At 46.4% G+C, this 22,733-nt stretch overlaps 1 protein-coding gene across 1 annotated transcript in view; it reads left to right on the top strand.

Moving 5' to 3' along the window:
- The window catches only part of fgd1 (FYVE, RhoGEF and PH domain containing 1), a gene marked incomplete at its 5' end in the record, with an annotated part of 178,809 nt that overhangs the window by 150,427 nt on the left and 5,649 nt on the right, over positions 1-22,733 (top strand). Inside the window, 5 exons of the mRNA XM_084186771.1 lie at positions 14,990-15,048; positions 17,656-17,802; positions 18,160-18,332; positions 18,444-18,576; positions 21,042-21,170. Of these exons, the coding sequence (XP_084042897.1) occupies positions 14,990-15,048; positions 17,656-17,802; positions 18,160-18,332; positions 18,444-18,576; positions 21,042-21,170 (641 nt within the window). The remainder of the gene's footprint in view (positions 1-14,989; positions 15,049-17,655; positions 17,803-18,159; positions 18,333-18,443; positions 18,577-21,041; positions 21,171-22,733) is intronic.

The raw sequence follows: 22,733 nt of genomic DNA on the forward strand, positions 1-22,733 counted from the left end.
CTACATGTACATATTACCTCAATTACCTCGACTAACCTGTACTCCCGCACATTGACTCGGTACCGGTACCCCCTGTATATAGCCTCGTTATTGTTATTTTATTGTGTTACTTATTAGTTTATTTTTTACTTTAGTTTATTTAGTAAATATTTCCTTAACTCTTATTTTTCTTAAAACTGCATTGTTGGTTAAGGGCTTGTAAGTAAGCATTTCACTGTAAGGTCTACACCTGTTGTATTTTATTTTATTTTATTTGTCTCTGGTTTTGAATCTGAATTTACAGAACTGAATTTGAAACTGAATCTGGATGCATCTGAGAAGTTGAATATATGAAACTTTGATAAACTTGAAATTATAGTTTGTAAACTTGATACACAGACAATGAATGCAATATCTACCATATTGAAACTGAATATATAAATATTGCATTTGAATATTCAATTAAATTGAATTTTAATTTTTTTAAACGTAATGCAATATTCACTCAATTCTGCTTCAAATCATGAAATACAAGTTACATTTATGTAACTTTAGCCTTGAGATGGACTATCTGGACTAACCCCTGGGCCAGTGTTGGTACTGCTGAGAGCATGGCAATGCTGCCCACCGCAGGGAGGCGTCCCACTCCTGGATGCTGCACCTGCAAAAGAGCTTGAACAATGATCAATTGTAAAATTGTCTAACCAGGAGTGTGACGGAAGGATGACCTTCCCCTGTTAGACACTAGTGTCTTCTAGTCCAGTGACTGGACTTACCTGGCCCTGTTCCTCCAGTCCGATTGATCCGAACTCACTGGCTCTGGTGGATGGGATACCTCCTGGGTGTCTCGGACAGTCGATGGTCCTAAAGTCATTCGGAGAGGTAAATTGTAGAGGTACATTTTTATAAGCTCAGCATGACTACAATTTCTTGCTTTCTCAAATGTCAGGGCTTTCAGTGGTCGACCGTCCAAATGTTCCAACTGGAGAATGTTGTTGGCTTCCACCGAGGTAACCCTAGGAAGACATAATGAGAAGAATATCAGTGTTAGGAAAACTAAAACTAGCTTCAGGTTATTTTGTGTGCAAACGCAAATAGTTATTATCTGAGATTTTAATATTCACATTAATGGATGTTGACCCCAGCTAGGAGCGAAAGAGCAGCGAGGTTTCCCAGGTCTCGCCTTCCTTTCGTCCTTCTTCCAAACCAAGTCATTCTCCCGGATGTCGAAGCACTTGGTCCCCCTTCTTGATTCTCCTCCGGTAGCTCTCCTCCAGTGATTCTCCTCCGGTAGCTCTCCTCCAGTGAAAATATCCTCCGGTAGCTCTCCTTCTGATTCTCCTCCGGTAGCTCTCCTTCTGATTCTCCTCCGGTAGCTCTCCTCCAGTGATGCTCCTCCGGTAGTTCTCCTCCAGTGATTAATCCTCCGGTAGCTCTCCTTCTGATTCTCCTCCGGTAGCTCTCCTCCAGTGATTCTCCTCCGGTAGCTCTCCTCCAGTGATTCTCCTCCAGTGAAAATCTCCTCCAGTAGCTCTCCTTCTGATTCTCCTCCGGTAGCTCTCCTCCAGTGATTCTCCTCCGGTAGCTCTCCTCCAGTGATTCTCCTCCGGTAGCTCTCCTTCTGCTTCTCCTCCGGTAGCTCTCCTCCAGTGATTCTGCTCCAGTGGCTCTCCTTCTGCTTCTCCTCCGGTAGCTCTCCTCCAGTGATTCTCCTCCGGTAGGTCTCCTTCTGCTTCTCCTGCGTCTTGTCCATGTTCAGTCTCACCTTGATCAATAACAGAAATAAATGCAATTATATGTCATATGATTACAAATACATCTCTTACATATCTCTTGGAGAGCCAGAAAATAAATTAACAGCAGACAACCATTTTTACCTGGTCAAAAACCTCCACGTCCTTCTCAGACCTTGCCTGAAGGTGGTCCTCGAAGGCAGCCTTCACAATCTGTCCGATTATGTACCATGGATAAAGATCAAATTGTAAAAAGAAAACTTAAAACAAACCGTTGGTCTGTGGATGATACGCAGCAGAGACCCGGTGCTTCACCCCCCCAGTCCTTGAACAAGGCTTGGTTGGTCTAAAAGAAAATCGCACATCAGTAAATAGACTTGGCTATTTATATAGTTAGCGACAGAATATAGCCTATGATATCCTTGTTCTAGAGTTCACAACTCAAGGAGACCTCAGGATCAGGGTGTTAAAGATGTCCATCATCGCCTTGGAGGTGGCCTCGCCAGTCTCGTCCTTGATGGGTATCATACAAAACGTAAATAAATTATTGGTTCCAAGCACCCTTTTTAATGGGTTACAGAAGGGAATTTTAGAGTAAAGCACATTCTCTTCCTTTACTGACCTTAATGGGTGTTGCCTCCACCCGCTTGCTAAAGTGATCGGTCGCCGTCAGACGCCAGTTCCTGGATTTCATGAAGGGTCCGATTGAGGTCCACCCCTAACAATTAAAGTGTTAGAGAGAAGATTACTTTATTCTTACCCGTATCTGTGTCATACAGTACGCAGATTTTCATATTCATTAGCATACTGACACACACACACATTATATAATGTTGAACTCTGCTGTGGTCAAATAAAGCGACCATTACAAAACAACTTATCAGGACAGAATTTAAATTGTGACACTTACCGATCATGTGCCATCAGGTGAAACAACTTCAACAAATGGGCTTCAACTCCTGCGCCACAGTCTTCACCCTCTCAAACCTCTGGCAGCCTAGACAGGAACTGACCTTTAAGCACAAAGTGACAAATTGAAACATTGTGTGCGCTCTGATATGACATTCATTGAAATCATAATAATTTCAAAATATAATAGAATGTGATTGAAAAACAAAATGTTCACTTGCCCAGCTGTCCACATCCTTGAGAATCCCACACCAGAAGAAGCGTAGGTTGATTTTGGCAATCATGCGCTTCACTCCGAAATGGCCAGCATGCATCTCGATCAGTACGGTCTCCTTCTCCTCCTTAGTGAAAATAACCCTCCTGTGTGGCTGGCCATCCTTCCCTGTTAGGTACATGTGATTGCCTAACAAGTTGGAAGAGAAGAGTCGTTGAAATACTAGTCTAAGTAAATTTGCACTGTTGTCTTTCTCTGTTTCTCTCTCCCTCTCTCTCTCCATCTCTCTCTCTGTCTTTCACTCTCTTCCAACCTCCCTCTCTCATGTTCATCCTTTCATTTTTACTTTCTTCCTCTCTCTGTCTGTCTGTCTGTCTGTCTGCCTGCCTGCCTGCCTGCCTGTCTGTCTGTCTGGCTGCCTGTCTGTCTGTCTGTCTGTCTGTCTGTCTGTCTGTCTGTCTGTCTGTCTGTCTGTCTGTCTGTCTGTCTAGTGAAGACACCTAGTTAAGGGCAGTTGGAGTTACCATATTTGCTTACACCTATCCATTTGATTGATCAGGGTTACTTATAGCTAGATACCTCAATATGACAGACATATAACTAAATGTATACTGTAGCTAGCAACATGTAGATGACCAACTATCTGGCTGGCTATGTTGAAAAATGGTTGTACAATAAATCCTTCCAAGTGATCTAATAGAAGTTAACTGCTTAACGTTATCCTGATTTGTGAATTCCTGTGCCCCCCCTACAAATGTTGTGCCTCTTGTCGAGATCAGTTGTGCCTTCATAGTACTTCACCTGGTTGGAAAGATAAAACAAAATCTCCTTGAGGGATGCCGTTAAATTGCAAGCTACATACAAACAGAAAGCTACAATAACAGTTAGCTAGCTAGCTAATGTTAGTTAAATAACATTGGCTGGCTAGCTAGCTAGCTGACTAGGAAGGCTGAGGTAAATAAGTAGCTCTCTTACCAAATAAACAGGCTTCTGACAAACAGTTGTGGCAAACCTTTGGCCAATTTGCCGCATATTTTGCTCATATTTTCACATGCAAATTAGTTTTGTGGCAAAGTGTTGCAGTAAAAAATCCCTCCCTCCCTCCCATCCACCCCTCGGGACCCATGCACAGTGTACCTAACCTTCTCCAGAGGCAGAGATGACATCACCTCCTTAACCCACTGCGTAAAGGAAGGCGGCTTTGCAGACTTACAGTGAAAGAGGACAAGGCGGCGAGCTAGCAGCGAGGCAAATACTATCATTGGCCTGATGCGTGGTAGCATTCTGGTCTAGGGGTAGTTTGAGGCAAAAATGGCAGTGAACGGATTGGGGTGTCGTATCGGGTGAATGCTGGCAATTATTGCTGTCAACAAAGAGTCCGCTTAGGCTGCACCGTGATTAGAGGCTTTTATTAATATCACGCGTTTACAGCATAAGTTACAGACCCGCGGTGTCTGGAGAAGCACCTTCCCAAATTAATCTGAATGCTTCTGCCCGCTCTTCGTCTAGGTCCTACTTATAAACAATGGCAATAAATGGGTTGCTCCCTTTTTCGTCCAATCACCTATCCCCCCTGGGGCGTCACCCTCCAACTGCTACATTTGAACTAAGATAAACAACATTCCATTTCTTCATGAAAAATATTTAACAAAGGCATAATCCTAATACACGACAGGGGCTAACAATTTTATTACACGTATGTGAGAAATGCCTAAACAAAATGGGGTCCCAGAAGCCACTCAGAGATTGGAATGACCAGAACATGTGTCCCACAGTCTCTGGACTCTGGTGGCATCTCAAAACACTTGGGGTCAACATTTGGATATATGTTTTTGCCAATCTGTCATTTGAGTAATGGAGACGGTGCAAAACTTTGAACTGAATGAGCCCATGCCTTTATGCAAAATGAGGAGGTGTGGTTACGCTCAATACTATGTTGCTATATGTCATCATGTAGCTCTACACCCATGCAGATGTAGTATTTGCCAAGGAAGGCGGATTAATGTTCTGTATTATGTTGTATAATCTGGAGATTATGCCCTTCAGATACGTGTTAAGATCTAAGCACCTCTTGACTGGACACTTAGTGTGCTCGAGTGGAAATGAAGGGAAATGTTTTTTTGGCAAAGCTGCGAGTTTGCAGGTATCTTAAAAAAAAGTGGGTATTGGGAATTTTATGGTCAACCCTCAGAGTATCAAATGAGACAAATGTGTTATCAACAAATAGGTCCCAAAAAACACCAGACCTTTCCTATGCCAGAACCGGAATGCTGTGTCAATCTGCGACGCTGGGAAGAGATGATTAGATGTTAATGGGGAGAAGCAGCTTGCTTTTTTAAGGCTAAAGTGATTTTGGAATTGGGACCAGATTTTAAGGGAGTTCTAGACAATGGGATTCAAAACATGGGTGCCAAGGTTCATGGGCAGCACAGGAGTGAGACAGGAGAAGTTGGAAGGCTTGACTGTAACTCCATGATGGCCCAGGTTGGACCGCTCTTATCCAGAGCACCTTACAGGAGCAATAAGGGTTAAGTGCCTTGCTTAAGGGCACATCGACGGATTTTTCACCTAGTCGGCTCGGGGATTAGAACCAGCGACCTTTCGGTTACCGGCACAACGCGCTTAACCACTAAGCTACCTGCTGCCCCATTCAAGGGTTTTTCTTTATTTTTACTATTTTAATAATAGTGAAGACATCAGAACTATGAAATAACGCATATGGAATCATGTAGTAACCAAAAAAGTGTTAAACAAATCAAAATATATTTTATATTTTATATTCTTCAAAGTAGCCTTGATGACAGCTTTGCATACTCTTTGCATTCTCTCAACCAGCTGAACAACATGTATTCAACGTCTTTAACAGATACAAATAAATCCAATACAACTTGAAATCATCAGCATGGTAATGAAGAAAATAGCAAAGACTGGATATTTCCCAAATAAATTGTTTATTTAATATTTGTATGTAGCTACAACATGAGAGAAATGTGAACACTCTGGGGATTAGGGCTGTCCCCGACCCAAAAAAATATCTTGGTCAACCAAGAGTCGTCTATTCTTTCGACCAATCGATTGGTCAAAAAAAAATGTAACACGCATTTTTCCATACATAGACATGTCCTATGTGTTTTAATCAAATCAACTGTATGCACTGAGCTTATCTGATACTTTAAGCTAACTGTTTGATGAAATAATTAAGACACACAAATTGATTTGATTGTGCCGAGCCTAGCTCAGACTTGCTCAGACTGTGTAAAAAAAAAAAAAGACAGCGAGTGACTGTTCGACTAGCACCCATTGTCTCTCTCTCCTCTCTGGTGCAGCGACCACCACACATCAACAGTGTATATATACCGCTGTCCATGTTCCTGAAGCTGCAACATAATTACAGCCATTTCTGACTGAAAAATGATGTTACCGAAATCCCTCATTTGTTTTGGAAAAGCATTCGCTATCCCCTCAACCCTTGCTCTCTTTACGTAACAACATGTATGCTTCGCATGTACGTGACCAATAAGGCCCGACCTATAAGCATATCATAAACGCATCAATAAATTGGTTATAACAATAACTCTGAACACCGTAACACATGTGACAGCAAAATAGATGCTGTCACATGTGAAAAGTAAACCCGTAACGGGGGGAATGTTTACTGGTTGCTCAGGAGGTAAAGGGGAAGTCAGATGTGGCAGGTGGCTTAGTGGGTAAGAGTGTTGTGCCAGTAACCGAAAGGTTGCTGGTTCTAATCCCCGAGCCGACTAGGTGAAAAATCTGTTGACGTGCCCTTAAGCAAGGCACTTAACCCTAATTGCTCATGTAAGTCGCTCTGGATAAGAGCATCTGCTAAATGACGTAAATGTAATGTGTGGAATAAATGTGACTAGTTGTGGAAAATACAGGAGATCAAGAAAAATAAGGGAAGGAGCGAGCGCTGCGTAATATTATGTGTACCGAACAGTTAGATTAAAAAATACTTTTCCGTTTAATATAATAACCGTTTTGAACAATGTAAACAATACTAGATACATTATAAGCGTCTGTTGTAAAAAAATATGTTTTTTTTGTAAAGCCTTTATTACAGCGAAGACTAAAAACAGTCGCATTCATTTGTGAATGCAATTTCCGAAATGGAACGGTTTAGGCCTATTTATTGTTTATTTAGTATTCAATGGTTGCTTTGCTATTATTATTTTGTACCCCTTTTTCTCCCCACTTGGTAGTTTACAGTCTTGTCCCATCGCTGCAACTCCCGTACGGACTCGGGAGAGGCGAAGGTCGAGAGCCATGTGTCCTCCGAAAACACGACCCCGCCAAGCCACACTGCATCGCTTAACCCGGAAGCCAGCCGCACCAATGTGTCGGAGGAAACACTGTGCAGCTGGCGAACCGAAGTCAGCGTGCACTGCGCCCGGCCCGCCACAAGGAGTCGCTAGAGCGCGATGGGACAAGGACATCCTGGCCGGCAAAAACCCTCCCCTAGCCCGGACGACGCTGGGCCAATTGTGCGCCGCCTCATGGGTCTCCCGGTCGCGGCCGGCTGCGACACAGCCTGGGATCGAACCCGGGGGCTGTACTTACGCCTCAAGCCCTGTGGATCAGTCCGTAAATGTAAATGTAATGCAGCGCCCTAGACCGCTGCGCCACTCGGGAGGCTGTTATTTTAAAACTAAAATGCTTGATTGCATTTCACATCGTGAATGACTCGTGTGATGACATGAACGAATAAATGATTGATTGATACAGTACAGTAAAATATAGGCCTAAGTAAGTTACAGTATTAAGACTAAACAGGATGTGCTCTTAGGCCTACAGCTCCATGGTGGTTATACAGGGCTGCTATACTAAGCCTACTAATGATAATGATAATACTTATTATTATAACGATGATCATAATAACAACAATAAGAAGGAGATCTAGGAAAAAGGAGAATTGTGTCACGCCCTGGCTCTGGGGACTCTAGTATGTTGAGCCAGGGTGTGAGTTTTCATTTGTTTTTCGTTCTAGTTTTGTAGTTCTATGTTGGCCAGTGTGGTTCTCAATCAGAGGCAACGTGTATCAGCTGTTGCTTGTTGTCTCTGATTGGGAACCATACTTAAGCAGCCAGTTTTCCCACAGTGTTTGTGGGATCTTGTTCCTGTGTAGGTTTGTACCTTTGGACGTCACGTATCGATTTGTTGTTTTTGTTCGTGTATCATTATTTAATAAATATGTTCACCTTCCACGCTGCGCCTTGGTCCTCTGTATCCGACGATCGTGACAGAAGATCCCACCAACACTGGACCAAGCAGCGTGTCCAGGAGCCAGCGCCAGAGTTATCGCTAAAGGACATCAACCTCGACTGGGCCTGGCCCACGGGGAGGAGAGACCCCCAGACATTTTTTAGGGGGGGGCTCACGCCGTGGACGACGGGGCAGCAGGAGGCCGCGATAGAGCGGTCCAGCGGGTTTGCAGAGGAGGCCGCCAGGTTAAGGGGGCCACTGGTCACAGAGGAGAGGGAAAGTGTAGAGGCACGGCGAGAGGTACTGGGGTGTGTTACCAGTCCGGTCCGGCCCGTTCCTGATCCCTGCGTAGGGCCAGTGGTGTGTGTCCCCAGTACGGTCCGGCCTGTTCGTGTTCCTCGCATTGAGCCTGTGGTGCGCGTCGTCAGCCCGGCCCGGCCTGTTCCTGCTCCACGCACCAAGCCTATGGTGCGCATCGTCAGCCCGGCCCGGCCTGTTCCTGCTCCACGCACCAAGCCTATGGTGCGCATCGTCAGCCCGGTTCGGCCTATTCCTGCTCCCTACACCAAGCCAGTGGTGTGCGTCGTCAGTCCGGCACAGCCCGTGCCTGTTCCACCGGTGCCTGGTCCGGCACCGGTCAGCTGCTCCACGCCGGAGCTAGAGCAATCCGCTCCACCGGTGTTCAGTCCAGCTCCGGCCAGCAGGGTCAGACCGGACCAGGGGTACTTTGGGGGGTTGGAGAGGGAGTGGGAATCATGCCCGGAGCCGGCTCCGCCGCCAAGGCGGAGTGCCCACCCGGTCCCTCCCCTGTGGTGTTTGGTTGGCGCGGCCGGAGTCCGCGCCTTTGGGGGGGGGGTACTGTCACGCCCTGGCTCTGGGGACTCTAGTATGTTGAGCCAGGGTGTGAGTTTTCATTTGTTTTTCGTTCTAGTTTTGTAGTTCTATGTTGGCCAGTGTGGTTCTCAATCAGAGGCAACGTGTATCAGCTGTTGCTTGTTGTCTCTGATTGGGAACCATACTTAAGCAGCCAGTTTTCCCACAGTGTTTGTGGGATCTTGTTCCTGTGTAGGTTTGTACCTTTGGACGTCACGTATCGATTTGTTGTTTTTGTTCGTGTATCATTATTTAATAAATATGTTCACCTTCCACGCTGCGCCTTGGTCCTCTGTATCCGACGATCGTGACAGAAGATCCCACCAACACTGGACCAAGCAGCGTGTCCAGGAGCCAGCGCCAGAGTTATCGCTAAAGGACATCAACCTCGACTGGGCCTGGCCCACGGGGAGGAGAGACCCCCAGACATTTTTTAGGGGGGGGCTCACGCCGTGGACGACGGGGCAGCAGGAGGCCGCGATAGAGCGGTCCAGCGGGTTTGCAGAGGAGGCCGCCAGGTTAAGGGGGCCACTGGTCACAGAGGAGAGGGAAAGTGTAGAGGCACGGCGAGAGGTACTGGGGTGTGTTACCAGTCCGGTCCGGCCCGTTCCTGATCCCTGCGTAGGGCCAGTGGTGTGTGTCCCCAGTACGGTCCGGCCTGTTCGTGTTCCTCGCATTGAGCCTGTGGTGCGCGTCGTCAGCCCGGCCCGGCCTGTTCCTGCTCCACGCACCAAGCCTATGGTGCGCATCGTCAGCCCGGCCCGGCCTGTTCCTGCTCCACGCACCAAGCCTATGGTGCGCATCGTCAGCCCGGTTCGGCCTATTCCTGCTCCCTACACCAAGCCAGTGGTGTGCGTCGTCAGTCCGGCACAGCCCGTGCCTGTTCCACCGGTGCCTGGTCCGGCACCGGTCAGCTGCTCCACGCCGGAGCTAGAGCAATCCGCTCCACCGGTGTTCAGTCCAGCTCCGGCCAGCAGGGTCAGACCGGACCAGGGGTACTTTGGGGGGTTGGAGAGGGAGTGGGAATCATGCCCGGAGCCGGCTCCGCCGCCAAGGCGGAGTGCCCACCCGGTCCCTCCCCTGTGGTGTTTGGTTGGCGCGGCCGGAGTCCGCGCCTTTGGGGGGGGGGTACTGTCACGCCCTGGCTCTGGGGACTCTAGTATGTTGAGCCAGGGTGTGAGTTTTCATTTGTTTTTCGTTCTAGTTTTGTAGTTCTATGTTGGCCAGTGTGGTTCTCAATCAGAGGCAACGTGTATCAGCTGTTGCTTGTTGTCTCTGATTGGGAACCATACTTAAGCAGCCAGTTTTCCCACAGTGTTTGTGGGATCTTGTTCCTGTGTAGGTTGGTGGTTTGCACCTTTGGACGTCACGTATCGATTTGTTGTTTTTGTTCGTGTATCATTATTTAATAAATATGTTCACCTTCCACGCTGCGCCTTGGTCCTCTGTATCCGACGATCGTGACTTATTATTATTATTATTATAAATATACTTTTTTCTCACCATTTGGAACAGTGTAAACAACACTAAATCAATTATAAATAATACCAGAGAAGCCGGTCGAACAAAAAAAAAGTGTAAGCCTTCATTACAGCACAGCAAAGATTAAACACAGGCACATTTGTTAAATTGTTGCCTGAGGCTTGGTGCTCACGGAATCAGTAGGCTATTAAACAAACACTCAAACAGGAAACAGAAGCAGGATCTGTCTTATTTCTGTAGATATGGATGATATCTAAAGCCAGGCCCATTTAACAGTTAGGCTATTGATTATAGACCTAATTAAGTTGGGGTTTCCTCTCTCCTAACTTTTCTTAGACAATTAAGGCAAGGGCTGTTTTCTCCTAACTCTGCTGCTGCCTCATTGTTCTCAACACCAATATGCTGGTTAACTTTGCTATTATGCACATAGCAACACGGTCTAGGAAAAGGCGGCAATTCAACAGCGCACTGATGCGTTGCAGGACAGCGACCACTGTCCAACGAGGGAGAAAGCACATTTGTTATAAAATAATAAATGGTTTATTTGTGTTGCACCGTTGTAATTACATAATATAACCATGTACAATTTCAGTAGCACGTGTCTTAGACTGATGGACTGTGCCATCCCCACGGCCTCCACAATGGATCAGTCCACTGAGACAGGCCTCCACAATGGATCAGTCCACTGAGACAGGCCTCCACAATGGATCAGTCCACTGAGACAGGCCTCCACAATGGATCAGTCCACTGAGACAGGCCTCCACAATGGATCAGTCCACTGAGACAGGCCTCCACAATGGATCAGTCCACTCAGACAGGAGCCAATCATAATTTTTTTGCTACTGCTCGACCAAAGAAATCTCGGTCGACCAAACAATCCACCAGTCGACCAAATGGGGTCAGCCCTAATGGGGATGTTGACCTTAGGATGTTTAAAGGGACAACTACATAATTATTTACATGAGCCAAGTGATAACTGAGCAATAGATTAAGCAATGGAAGTTTAAAAGATAATTAACAAAATTGTAATAATTAATACAACAAAAACTAAATCAAACCCAGTTCAGAACTATTGCCTTTTTGAGTGAACTTTGGAGATGGCGGCCCTGTGGAAGTCCTTTGTCCAAAGCTTGTTGAATGCATGCACTGAAACAATCAGAAAACACAAAACAAAGTTAGGATACCGAAAACAATTACTGAAAACTCTTTTATATTTTGGTAGAAATTCAGTTATGCCTAATATGGCAATTCATATTATTTTTCCAAAATTATCGTTACTCTAGAAAATGCTGGGTAATTTCGACGACCTAGCGCTGGGGCAATATTGGGAAAAACACAGCATTGGGTTAATTCAACCCAGCGCCTTGGGTTGAGCACTTGACTCAACTGCTGGGTAAATTAGACTATATTGCTGGGTTAAAACAACCCAGTGTGTTGGATTGTGACATAAACCCAGCACATTGGGTTGGGGGATTGACCCAGCAGCTGGGTACTTTACAGTGCATTCGGAAAGTATTCAGACCCCTTCCCTTTTTCCACATTTTGTTACGTTACAGCCTTATTCTAAAATTGATTAAATTATTGTTTTCCCTCATCAATCTACACACAATACCCCATAATGACAAAGCGAAAACAGGTTTTTAGAAATGTTTTCAAATGTATTAAAAATAAAAAACAGAAATACCTTATTTAAGTATTCAGACCCTTTGCCATAAGACAGGTGCATCCTGTTTCCATTGATCATCCTTGAGATGTTTCTACAACTTGATTGGAGTCCACCTGTGGTAAATTCAATTGATTGGACATGATTTGGAAAGGCACACACCAGTCTATATAAGGTTCCACAGTTGACAGTGCATGTCAGAGCAAAAACCAAGCCACGAGGTCGAAGAAATTGTCCGTAGAGCTCCGAGACAGGATTGTGTCGAGGCACAGATCTGGGGAAGGGTACCAACAAAAATGCTGCAGCATTGAAGGTCCCCAAGAACACAGTGGCCTCCATCATTCTTAAATGGAAGACGTTTGGAACCACCAAGACTCTTCCTAGAGCTGGCCGCCCGGCCAAACTGAGCAATCGGGGGAGAAGGACCTTGGTCAGGGAGGTGACCAAGAACCCGATGGTCACTCTGACAGAGCTCCAGAGTTCCTCTGTGGAGATGGGAGAACCTTCCAGAAGGACAACCATCTCTGCAGCACTCCACCAATCAGGCCTTTATGGTAGAGTGGCCAGACGGAAGCCGCTCCTCAGTAAAAGGCACATGACAGCCCGCTTGGAGTTTGCCAAAAGGCACCTGAAGGACTCTCAGACCATGAGAAACAAGATTCTCTGGTCTGATGAAACCAATATTGAACTCTTTGGCCTGAATGCCAAGCGTCAAGTCTGGAGGAAACCTGGCACCATCCCTACGGTGAAGCATGGTGGTGGCAGCATCATGCTGTGGGGATGTTTTTCAGCAGCAGGGACTGGGAGACTAGTCAGGATTCAGGGAAAGATGAACAGAGCAAAGTACAGAGAGATCCTTGATGAAAACTTGCTCCAGAGTGCTCAGGACCTCAGACTGGGGCGAAGGTTTATCTTCCAACAGGACAACGACCCTAAGCACACAGCCAAGACAACACAGGAGCGGCTTCGGGACAAGTCTCTGAATGTACTTGAGTGGCCCAGCCAGAGCCCGGACTTGAACCCGATCGAACATCTCTGGCTAACACCTAACTCTTGAAGTCTTCCTGATTTCAGAGTCTGGAATGGCTCTTTGATGTTGTCGGCTCAATGCATCGGTAATGAAGAGGGCTGCGCTTTTACTGGTTGGCTCTCCTCTGTGTCTTTCTCACTCAATCACCCACAGCCACACAGAGCCCCTGAGCCCCGCCTCCTTCTATTACAATGGTTGGATTTTTAAAATCCAAACAATGAGAGGTCTCAGTCACACTAGAATACTTGCAAGTAGGCCTCCCGAGTGGTGCAGCTTTCTAAGGCACTGCATCGCAGTGCTTGAGGTGTCACTACAGACCTGGGTTCGATCCCAGGCTGTGTCACAGCCGGCCGTGCCCAGGAGACCCATGAGGCGCTGCACAACTGGCCCAGCGTCGTCCGGATTAGGCGAAGGTTTGGCCGGCCGGGATTTCCTTGTCCTATCGTGCTCTAGCGACTCCTTGTGGCGGGCCAGGGCACCAGCTGGACGGTGGTTCCTCCGAGTTGCAGCGATGGGACAAGACTATGACTACCAATTGGGGAGAAAAAGGGGTAAAAAATAAAATAACTTGCAAGTATTCTGGTGGACTTCATGTGCTGGTGGCTGGAGAAGATAGCTTGCTTTCCATTTTCCAACCAATGTTTCTCCTGATTGGTCATCAACGGTTACTGGTCTTGGAACGTGTTGCCACAGGTTTGCCATTGAATCCAATTGAATCTTGAGGGAATTGTCTGCCAGAAAAAACCCTCTGGCGAACTGTTTGTCACTAGTGGCAATACATATTATTGTTGCCAAAGGTTTGCTGCAGATTCACCACTAGTGGCAAACATTTGCAAACTTCTGGCAACATTTTGTGGCACACTATTTAGTTTGCAGCAAATTAGACACAAACTTGCGGGAAGTTTGCCGCAACAAATTCATTTTTGTAAGGGCTAGCAATGTCAGTCTAATATCAATCTAAAAACAGCTTAAATTATGTATTCCTATTTAAAAATATTTTTATATATAGACAAATATATGGTAAAGAAAGAGTGTTCTCTTTTCAGTCTTTTCAGTCTTATGAATCAGCAGGTAGTCAGCAGGTAGTCACCATCAAAAACACCGTCCTTAGAGAGAGATTCTGAGGTAATACATTTGCGCGGACCGAGCGAGCGCTTATGAGGTGAAGTAGAACTAGAACTGCCCGCATCCTCCATGACCGCTACGAGGTAAAATAGAGCCCAGCAACCAGCATAGCAACCAGCATAGCAACCAGCATAGCAACCAGCATAGCAACCAGCATAGCAACCAGCATAGCAACCAGCATAGCAACCAGCATAGCAACGGACGCTTTGGTTCATTAAGTAGGCCGGTCAGAATTTTGCAAGTTCTAGCAACAGCCCTAGCAACGGAAGCTAGAGTTCATCAAATCCCATTGTGATGCAGGGGGGAGACACTTTTTGGCAGGTGGACACTAATTGGCTTGACAGGCCATCTTTCTAACTCTAAGTTGTCGTCCTACTGTGAAGCACTCTGAGGCTCTCAATGCCAAGGGTATTCAACTCTTACCCTATGAGGTCCGGAGCCTGTTGGTTTTTTGTTCTACCTGATAATTAATTGCATACACCTGGTGTCACTGGTATAAATCAGTCCCTGATTAGAGGGGAACAATGAAAACATGAAGTGGAACTGGCTTCGAGGTCCAGAGTTGAGTTTGAGTGCTCTATGATATGAAAAGAGCTATACTAATAAATCTATTATTATACTAATAAAATATATTATATATTATTACTTCCAATGAATTCAAGGGAAATGCAGGAAAATTAGCTCAAAGGAGCAAGTTAGTATTTGAAACCGTTTTTTGTTTGTTTGTCGTAACAAAGTCTCTGTTGTGTTTTTTTCAGAATCTCTGGAGTTGATCGCCACAGCTGCAGAGCACTCCAACACAGCCATCAGTAAGATGGTGAGTCCTTTCACAGTTCACACTGCAGAGCACTCCAACACCGCCATCAGAAAGATGGTGAGTCCTTTCACAGTTCACACTGCAGAACCCGCCCTCACTAGTGATGTGAAGGGTTGACTCATAACCAGTGGTGATTTTAGCACCAACAGCAGTCCCAACACCTTACCACTGCTACACCTGGCTATCAGCGGAGCCTTGTCTGGCAGCGAAACAGTTCATTCAGCCTCATTTACTGCCTTTTAAAAAAGCATAGCTGATTTAATATAGCTGATAGCCTCATTTACTGCCTTTTAAAAAACATGGCTGACTTGCTTAAACAAATGTGGTTTCTACTGACAATTGAGATGTACAAAACTATGGCATAAGGGGACGACGAGCGGATGAGAGGCAATCCGTAATTTCGATTAAGACATTAAAGAGCGAGCTAGGACGGACGTAGTCAATATAACTATTTGTTCAGCACTTTTGAAATGTACAGCGACAGAATTCAGAACCTGGGCCGTTCTTCCAGTGTTCTCCCTATACACCAAGTCAGAACCGTAGGATAAATAAAGGGGGCATATAAGCAGACAATGAAAGCTCTTACAATATTAGATGATGACATTTCTCTAAGACAGGCTATAGGCTACATGGCATTTTTCCTATTTTGTTGCCTTACAACCTGGAATTAAAATTGATTTTTTGGGGGGGGTTTGTATAATTTGATTTACACAACATGCCTACCACTTTGAAGATGCAACATATTTTTTATTGTGAAACAAACAAGAAATAAGACAAAAATACAGAAAACTTGAGCGTGCATAACTATTCACCCCCCCCCAAAGTCAATACTTTGTAGAGCCACCTTTTGCAGCAATTACAGCTGCAAGTCTCTTGGGGTATGTCTCTATAAGCTTGGCACATCTAGCCACTGGGATTTTTGGCCATTCTTCAAGGCAAAACTGCTCCAGCTCCTTCAAGTTGGATGGGTTCCGCTGGTGTACAGCAATCTTTAAGTCATACCACAGATTCTCAATTGGATTGAGGTCTGGGCTTTGACTAGGCCATTCCAAGACATTTAAATGTTTCCCCTTAAACCACTCGAGTGTTGCTTTAGCAGTGTGCTTAGGGTCATTGTCCTACTGGAAGGTGAACCTCCGTCCCAGTCTGAAATCTCTGGAAGACTGAAACAGGTTTCCCTCAAGAATTTCCCTGTATTTACCGCCATCAATCATTCCTTCAATTTTGACCAGTTTCCCAGTCCCTGCCAATGAAAAACATTCCCACAGATGGTGTTCTCGGGGTGATGAGAGGTGTTGGGTTTGCGACAGACATAGCGTTTCCCTTGATGGCCAAAAAGCTCAATTTTAGTCTCATCTGACCAGAGTACCTTCTTCCATATGTTTGGGGAGTCTCCCACATGCCTTTTGGCGAACACCAAATGTGTTTGGTTATTTTTTTCTTTAAGCAATGGCTTTTTTCTGCCCACTCTTCCGTAAAGCCCAGCTCTGTGGAGTGTACGGCTTAAAGTGGTCCTATGGACAAATACTCCAATCTCCGCTGTGGAGCTTTGCAGCTCCTTCAGGGTTATCTTTGGTCTCTTTGTTGCCTCTCTGATTAATGCCCTCCTTGCCTGGTCTGTGAGTTTTGGTGGGCAGCCCTCTCTTGGCAGGTTTGTTGTGGTGCCATATTCTTTCAATTTTTTTATAATGGATTTAATGGTGCTCCGTGGGATGTTCAAAGTTTCAGATCTTTTTTTATAACCCAACCCTGATCTGTACTTCTCCACAACTTTGTCCCTGACCTGTTTGGAGAGCTCCCTGGTCTTCATGGTGCTGCTTGCTTGGTGGTGCCCATTGCTTAGTGGTGTTGCAGACTCTGGGGCCTTTCAGAACAGGTGTATATATACTGAGATCATGTGACAGATCATGTGACACTTAGATTGCACACAGGTGGACTTTATTTAACTTATTATGTGACTTCTAAAGGTAATTGGTTGAACCAGATGTTATTTAGGGGCTTCATAGCAAAGGGGGTGAATACAACTTTTCTGTTATTTCTTTTTTAGAATTTTTTGAAACAAGTTATTTTCTTCATTTCACTTCACCAATTTGGACTGTTTTGTGTATGTCCATTACATAAAATCCAAATAAAAATCAATTTAAATTACAGGTTGTAATGCAACAAAATAGGAAAAAAGCCAAGGGGGCTGAACACTTTTGCCAGGCACTGTACTATCTATTTCAGGTTTTGATTCTCCTACACACCTGTGTTAAGATGTAACTATACAGATGTAGGATCTTAATTTGAGCCAGTTTGCTACAGCAGCAACAGGAAATGTGATTTATTATGTGGATTCTAATTCATGGACATTCTTGTAGGAGTTGATAAATTTTTCGTTAGGGCAAATCAAGTCTGACATTTCTAAGTGGAAATTACAAACTTTTGAAACCTTTTTCAAATTCAAATACACTGCGAGTTTGCATTTCCTGCCGTGCAGGAAAATTCTCAGCAAAGAAAGAGTGATCAAATTAAGGTCCTACATCTGTAGATGTGCAAACGTGCTTGTGCAAAGGTTTTTTGGTTCTCATGCGCAGCACCTTGACATCGTGTGTGTGTAACGTACAGGAGCGTATGCGGAAGCTACTGAAGGTGTATGAGTTGCTGGGAGGAGAGGAGGACATTGTTAGCCCTACTAACGAACTCATGAAGGAGGGACATATCCTCAAACTGTCGGCCAAGAACGGCACCTCGCAGGACAGATACCTCATACTGGTGAGTGAGTCATTGTGACAGTGTGAAAATAGTGTGAAAAATAGTGTGAAAATAGTATTGTTGAACTGTTGATATATTTGGAGAACACTGTTCTCTGCTGAAATCATGTTGTGATTTATGTCATGAATCCAAAATGTCAAAATGCAACTAGGCCTACATCTCGCTCCCCTGTCTCGCCCTATCAACTCTCCCTCTCTCTCTCTCTCTCTCTCTCTCTCTCTCTCTCTCTCTCTCTCTCTCTCTCTCTCTCTCTCTCTCTCTCTCTCTCTCTCTCTCTCTCTCTCTCTTTCTCTCTTTCTCTCTTTCTCTCTTTCTCTCGTCTCTCTACCTCTTCCCCCCACCCCTCTCTCTCTGCAGTTCAATGATAGGTTATTGTACTGCGTCCCTAAGCTGAGGTTGATTGGTCAGAAGTTTGGGGTGAGAGCCAGGATCGATGTGGATGGGATGGAGCTGAAGGAGAGCAGCAGCCTTAACGTCCCCAGAACCTTCCTGGTGTCAGGAAAACAACGATCACTAGAACTACAGGCCAGGTGATGAGGGCAGCGGATGATCTTCCTCTATCTTGAATTACAGGCTTTTGAGTAGTTTACAATGAATTGCAATTAATATTTAGCTCAAAGCCATTTGTTTACTGTGAGTAGGACTGAAGAAGAGAAGAGAGATTGGATCCAGGCTATCCAGGCCACGATTCAAAGACATGAACAGACGCTAGCGACATTCCACCATCTCAGCTGTTCTCTCCGAGACGAGGACTACACTCCTCCCAACTCACCTGTAAGATACTACACTACCCATAACCCCTAGGACTACACTCCTCCCAACTCACCTGTAGGATACTACACTACCCCTAACCCCTAGTCCCTAACCCCTAGTCCCTAACCCCTAGTCCCTAACCCCTAGGACTACACTCCTCCCAACTCACCTGTAGGATACTACACTACCCATAACCCCTAGCCCCTAACCCCTAGCCCCTAACCCCTAACCCCTAACCCCTAGCCCCTAGCCTCTAACCCCTTGTCCCTAACCCCTAACCCCTAGCCCCTAACCCCTAGTCCCTAACCCCTAGGACTACACTCCTCCCAACTCACCTGTAAGATACTATACTACCCCTAGCCCCTAGCCCCTAACCCCTAGTCCCTAACCCCTAGCCCCTAACCCCTAGTCCCTAACCCCTAGTCCCTAACCCCTAGTCCCTAACCCCTAGCCCCTAACCCCTAGTCCCTAACCCCTAGCCCCTAGCCCCTAACCCCTAGCCCCTAACCCCTAGTCCCTAACCCCTAGCCCCTAACCCCTAGTCCCTAACCCCTAGCCCCTAACCCCTAGCCCCTAACCCCTAGCCTCTAACCCCAGCATAACCCCTAGCCCCTAGCCTCTAACCCCAGCATAACCCCTAGCCCCTAGCCTCTAACCCCAGCATTACCCCTAGTCTCTTACCCCTAGCCCCTAACCCCTAGTTCCTAACCCCTAGCCCCAGCATAACCCCTAACCCCTAGCCCCTAGCCCCTAGCCTCTAACCCCAGCATAACCCCTAGCCCCTAGCCTCTAACCCCAGTATAACCCCTAGCCCCTAGCCTCTAACCCCAGCATAACCCCTAGCCTCTAACCCCAGCATAACCCCTAGCCCCTAGCCTCTAACCCCAGCATAACCCCTAACCCCTAGCCTCTAACCCCAGCATAACCCCTAGCCTCTAACCCCAGCATAACCCCTAGCCTCTAACCCCAGCATAACCCCTAGCCTCTAACCCCAGCATAACCCCTAGCCCCTAGCCTCTAACCCCAGCATAACCCCTAGCCCCTAGCCTCTAACCCCAGCATAACCCCTAGCCTCTAACCCCAGCATATCCCCTAGCCTCTAACCCCAGCATAACCCCTAGCCCCTAGTCTCTAACCCCAGCATAACCCCTAGCCCCTAGCCTCTAACCCCAGCATAACCCCTAGCCCCTAGTCTCTAACCCCAGCATAACCCCTAGCCCCTAGCCTCTAACCCCAGCATAACCCCTAACCCCTAACCCCAGCATAACCCCTAGCTCCCAGGATAACCCCTAGCCTCTAACCCCAGCATAACCCCTAGTCTCTAACCCCAGCATAACCCCTAGCCCCTAGCCTCTAACCCCAGTATAACCCCTAGCCCCTAGCCTCTAACCCCAGCATAACCCCTAGCCTCTAACCCCAGCATAACCCCTAGCCCCTAGCCTCTAACCCCAGCATAACCCCTAACCCCTAGCCTCTAACCCCAGCATAACCCCTAGCCTCTAACCCCAGCATAACCCCTAGCCTCTAACCCCAGCATAACCCCTAGCCTCTAACCCCAGCATAACCCCTAGCCCCTAGCCTCTAACCCCAGCATAACCCCTAACCCCTAACCCCAGCATAACCCCTAACCTCTAACCCCAGCATAACCCCTAGCCCCTAGCCTCTAACCCCAGCATAACCCCTAGCCTCTAACCCCAGCATAACCCCTAGCCCCTAGCCTCTAACCCCAGCATAACCCCTAGCCTCTAACCCCAGCATAACCCCTAGCCTCTAACCCCAGCATAACCCCTAGCCCCTAGCCTCTAACCCCAGCATAACCCCTAGCCTCTAACCCCAGCATAACCCCTAGCCCCTAGCCTCTAACCCCAGCATAACCCCTAGCCTCTAACCCCAGCATAACCCCTAGCCTCTAACCCCAGCATAACCCCTAGCCCCTAGCCTCTAACCCCAGCATAACCCCTAGTCTCTAACCCCAGCATAACCCCTAGCTCCCAGGATAACCCCTAGTCTCTAACCCCAGCATAACCCCTAGCTCCCAGGATAACCACTAGCCTCTAACCCCAGCATAACCCCTAGCACCAGCATAACCCCTAACCCCAGCATAACCTCTAGCCATTAGGCACTTGAATAGATCTGAAAGAGTTGGTTTAAGCAATATTCCGGGCTGAGCCTCTACCTTACCTTATTAACACTATTAAATTACACTCTTTAGCTTCTGAATACCTCCATCTGTGAGATCATATTGCATTTCTGCCCCCTCTCATCCCATATCTCTCTCTCTCTCTCTCTCTCTCTCTCTCTCTCTCTCTCTCTCTCTCTCTCTCTCTCTCTCTCTCTCTCTCTCTCTCTCTCTCTCTCTCTCTCTCTCTCTCTCTCTCTTTCTCTCTCTCTCTCTCTCTCTCTCTCTCTCTCTCTCTCGCTCTCTCTCTCGCTCTCTCTCTCTCTTCCTTTGCTCCTCTCTTCTTTTCTCTTCACTTCTCTCTCAGAACTGTAGTGAGCTGGGGAAGCGTGCCCCCACTCCGATCCGGGAGAAGGAGGTGACTTTGTGTATGAAGTGCCAGGAGCCATTCAACTCCATCACCAAGAGACGCCACCACTGCAAAGCCTGTGGACACGTACGTTTCCAATCAAGTCATGATGTTATGTACAGTGAGGGAAAAAAGTATTTGATCCCCTGCTGATTTTGTACGTTTGCCCACTGACTAAGACATGATCAGTCTATAATTTTAATGGTAGGTTTATTTGAACAGTGAGAGACAGAATAACAACAACAAAATCCAGAAAAACGCATGTCAAAAATGTTATAAATTGATTTGCATTTTAATGAGGGAAATAAGTATTTGACCCCTCTGCAAAACATGACTTAGTACTTGGTTGCAAAACCTTTGTTGGCAATCACAGAGGTCAGACGTTTCTTGTAGTTGGCCACCAGGTTTGCACACATCTCAGGAGGGATTTTGTTCCACTCCTCTTTGCAGATCTTCTCCAAGTCATTAAGGTTTCGAGGCTGACGTTTGGCAACTCAAACTTTCAGCTCCCTCCACAGATTTTCTATGGGATTAAGGTCTGGAGACTGGCTAGGCCACTCCAGGACCTTCATGATCTTCTTCTTGAGCCACTCCTTTGTTGCCTTGGCCATGTGTTTTGGGTCATTGTCATGCTGGAATACCCATCCACGACCCATTTTCAATGCCCTGGCTGAGGGAAGGAGGTTCTCACCCAAGATTTGACGGTACATGGCCCCGTCCATTGTCCCTTTGATGCGGTGAAGTTGTCCAGTCCCCTTAGCAGAAAAACACCCCCAAAGCATAATGTTTCCACCTCTATGTTTGATGGTGGGGATGGTGTTCTTGGGGTCATAGGCAGCATTCCTCCTCCTCCAAACATGGCGAGTTGAGTTGATGCCAAAAAGCTCAATTTTGGTCTCATCTGACCACAACACTTTCACCCAGTTCTCCTCTGAATCATTCAGATGTTCATTGGCAAACTTCAGACGGCCCTGTATATGTGCTTTCTTGAGCAGGGGGACCTTGCGGGCGCTGCAGGATTTCAGTCCTTCACGGCGTAGTGTGTTACCAATTGTTTTCTTGGTGACTATGGTCCCAGCTGCCTTGAGATCATTGACAAGATCCTCTTTTGTAGTTCTGGGCTGATTCCTCACCGTTCTCATGATCATTGCAACTCCACGAGGTGAGATCTTGCATGGAGCCCCAGGCCGAGGGAGATTGACAGGTCTTTTGTATTTCTTCCATTTGTGAATAATCGCACCAACTGTTGTCACCTTCTCACCAAGCTGCTTGGCGATGGTCTTGTAGCCCATTCCAGCCTTGTGTAGGTCTACAATCTTGTCCCTGACATCCTTGGAGAGCTCTTTGGTCTTGGCCATGGTGGAGAGTTTGGAATCTGATTGATTGCTTCTGTGGACAGGTGTCTTTTATACAGGTAACAAGCTGAGATTAGGAGCACTCCCTTTAAGAGTGTGCTCCTAATCTCAGCTCGTTACCTGTATAAAAGACACCTGGGAGCCAGAAATCTTTCTGATTGAGAGGGGGTCAAATACTTATTTCCCTCATTAAAATGCAAATCAATTAATAAAAAAATTTTACATGCGTTTTTCTGGATTTTTGTTGTTGTTATTCTGTCTCTCGCTGTTAAAATAAACCTACCATTCAAATTAT

This window comes from Coregonus lavaretus (assembly GCF_964263955.1).
Source record: "Coregonus lavaretus genome assembly, chromosome: 22".
Lineage (NCBI taxonomy): Eukaryota > Metazoa > Chordata > Actinopteri > Salmoniformes > Salmonidae > Coregonus > Coregonus lavaretus.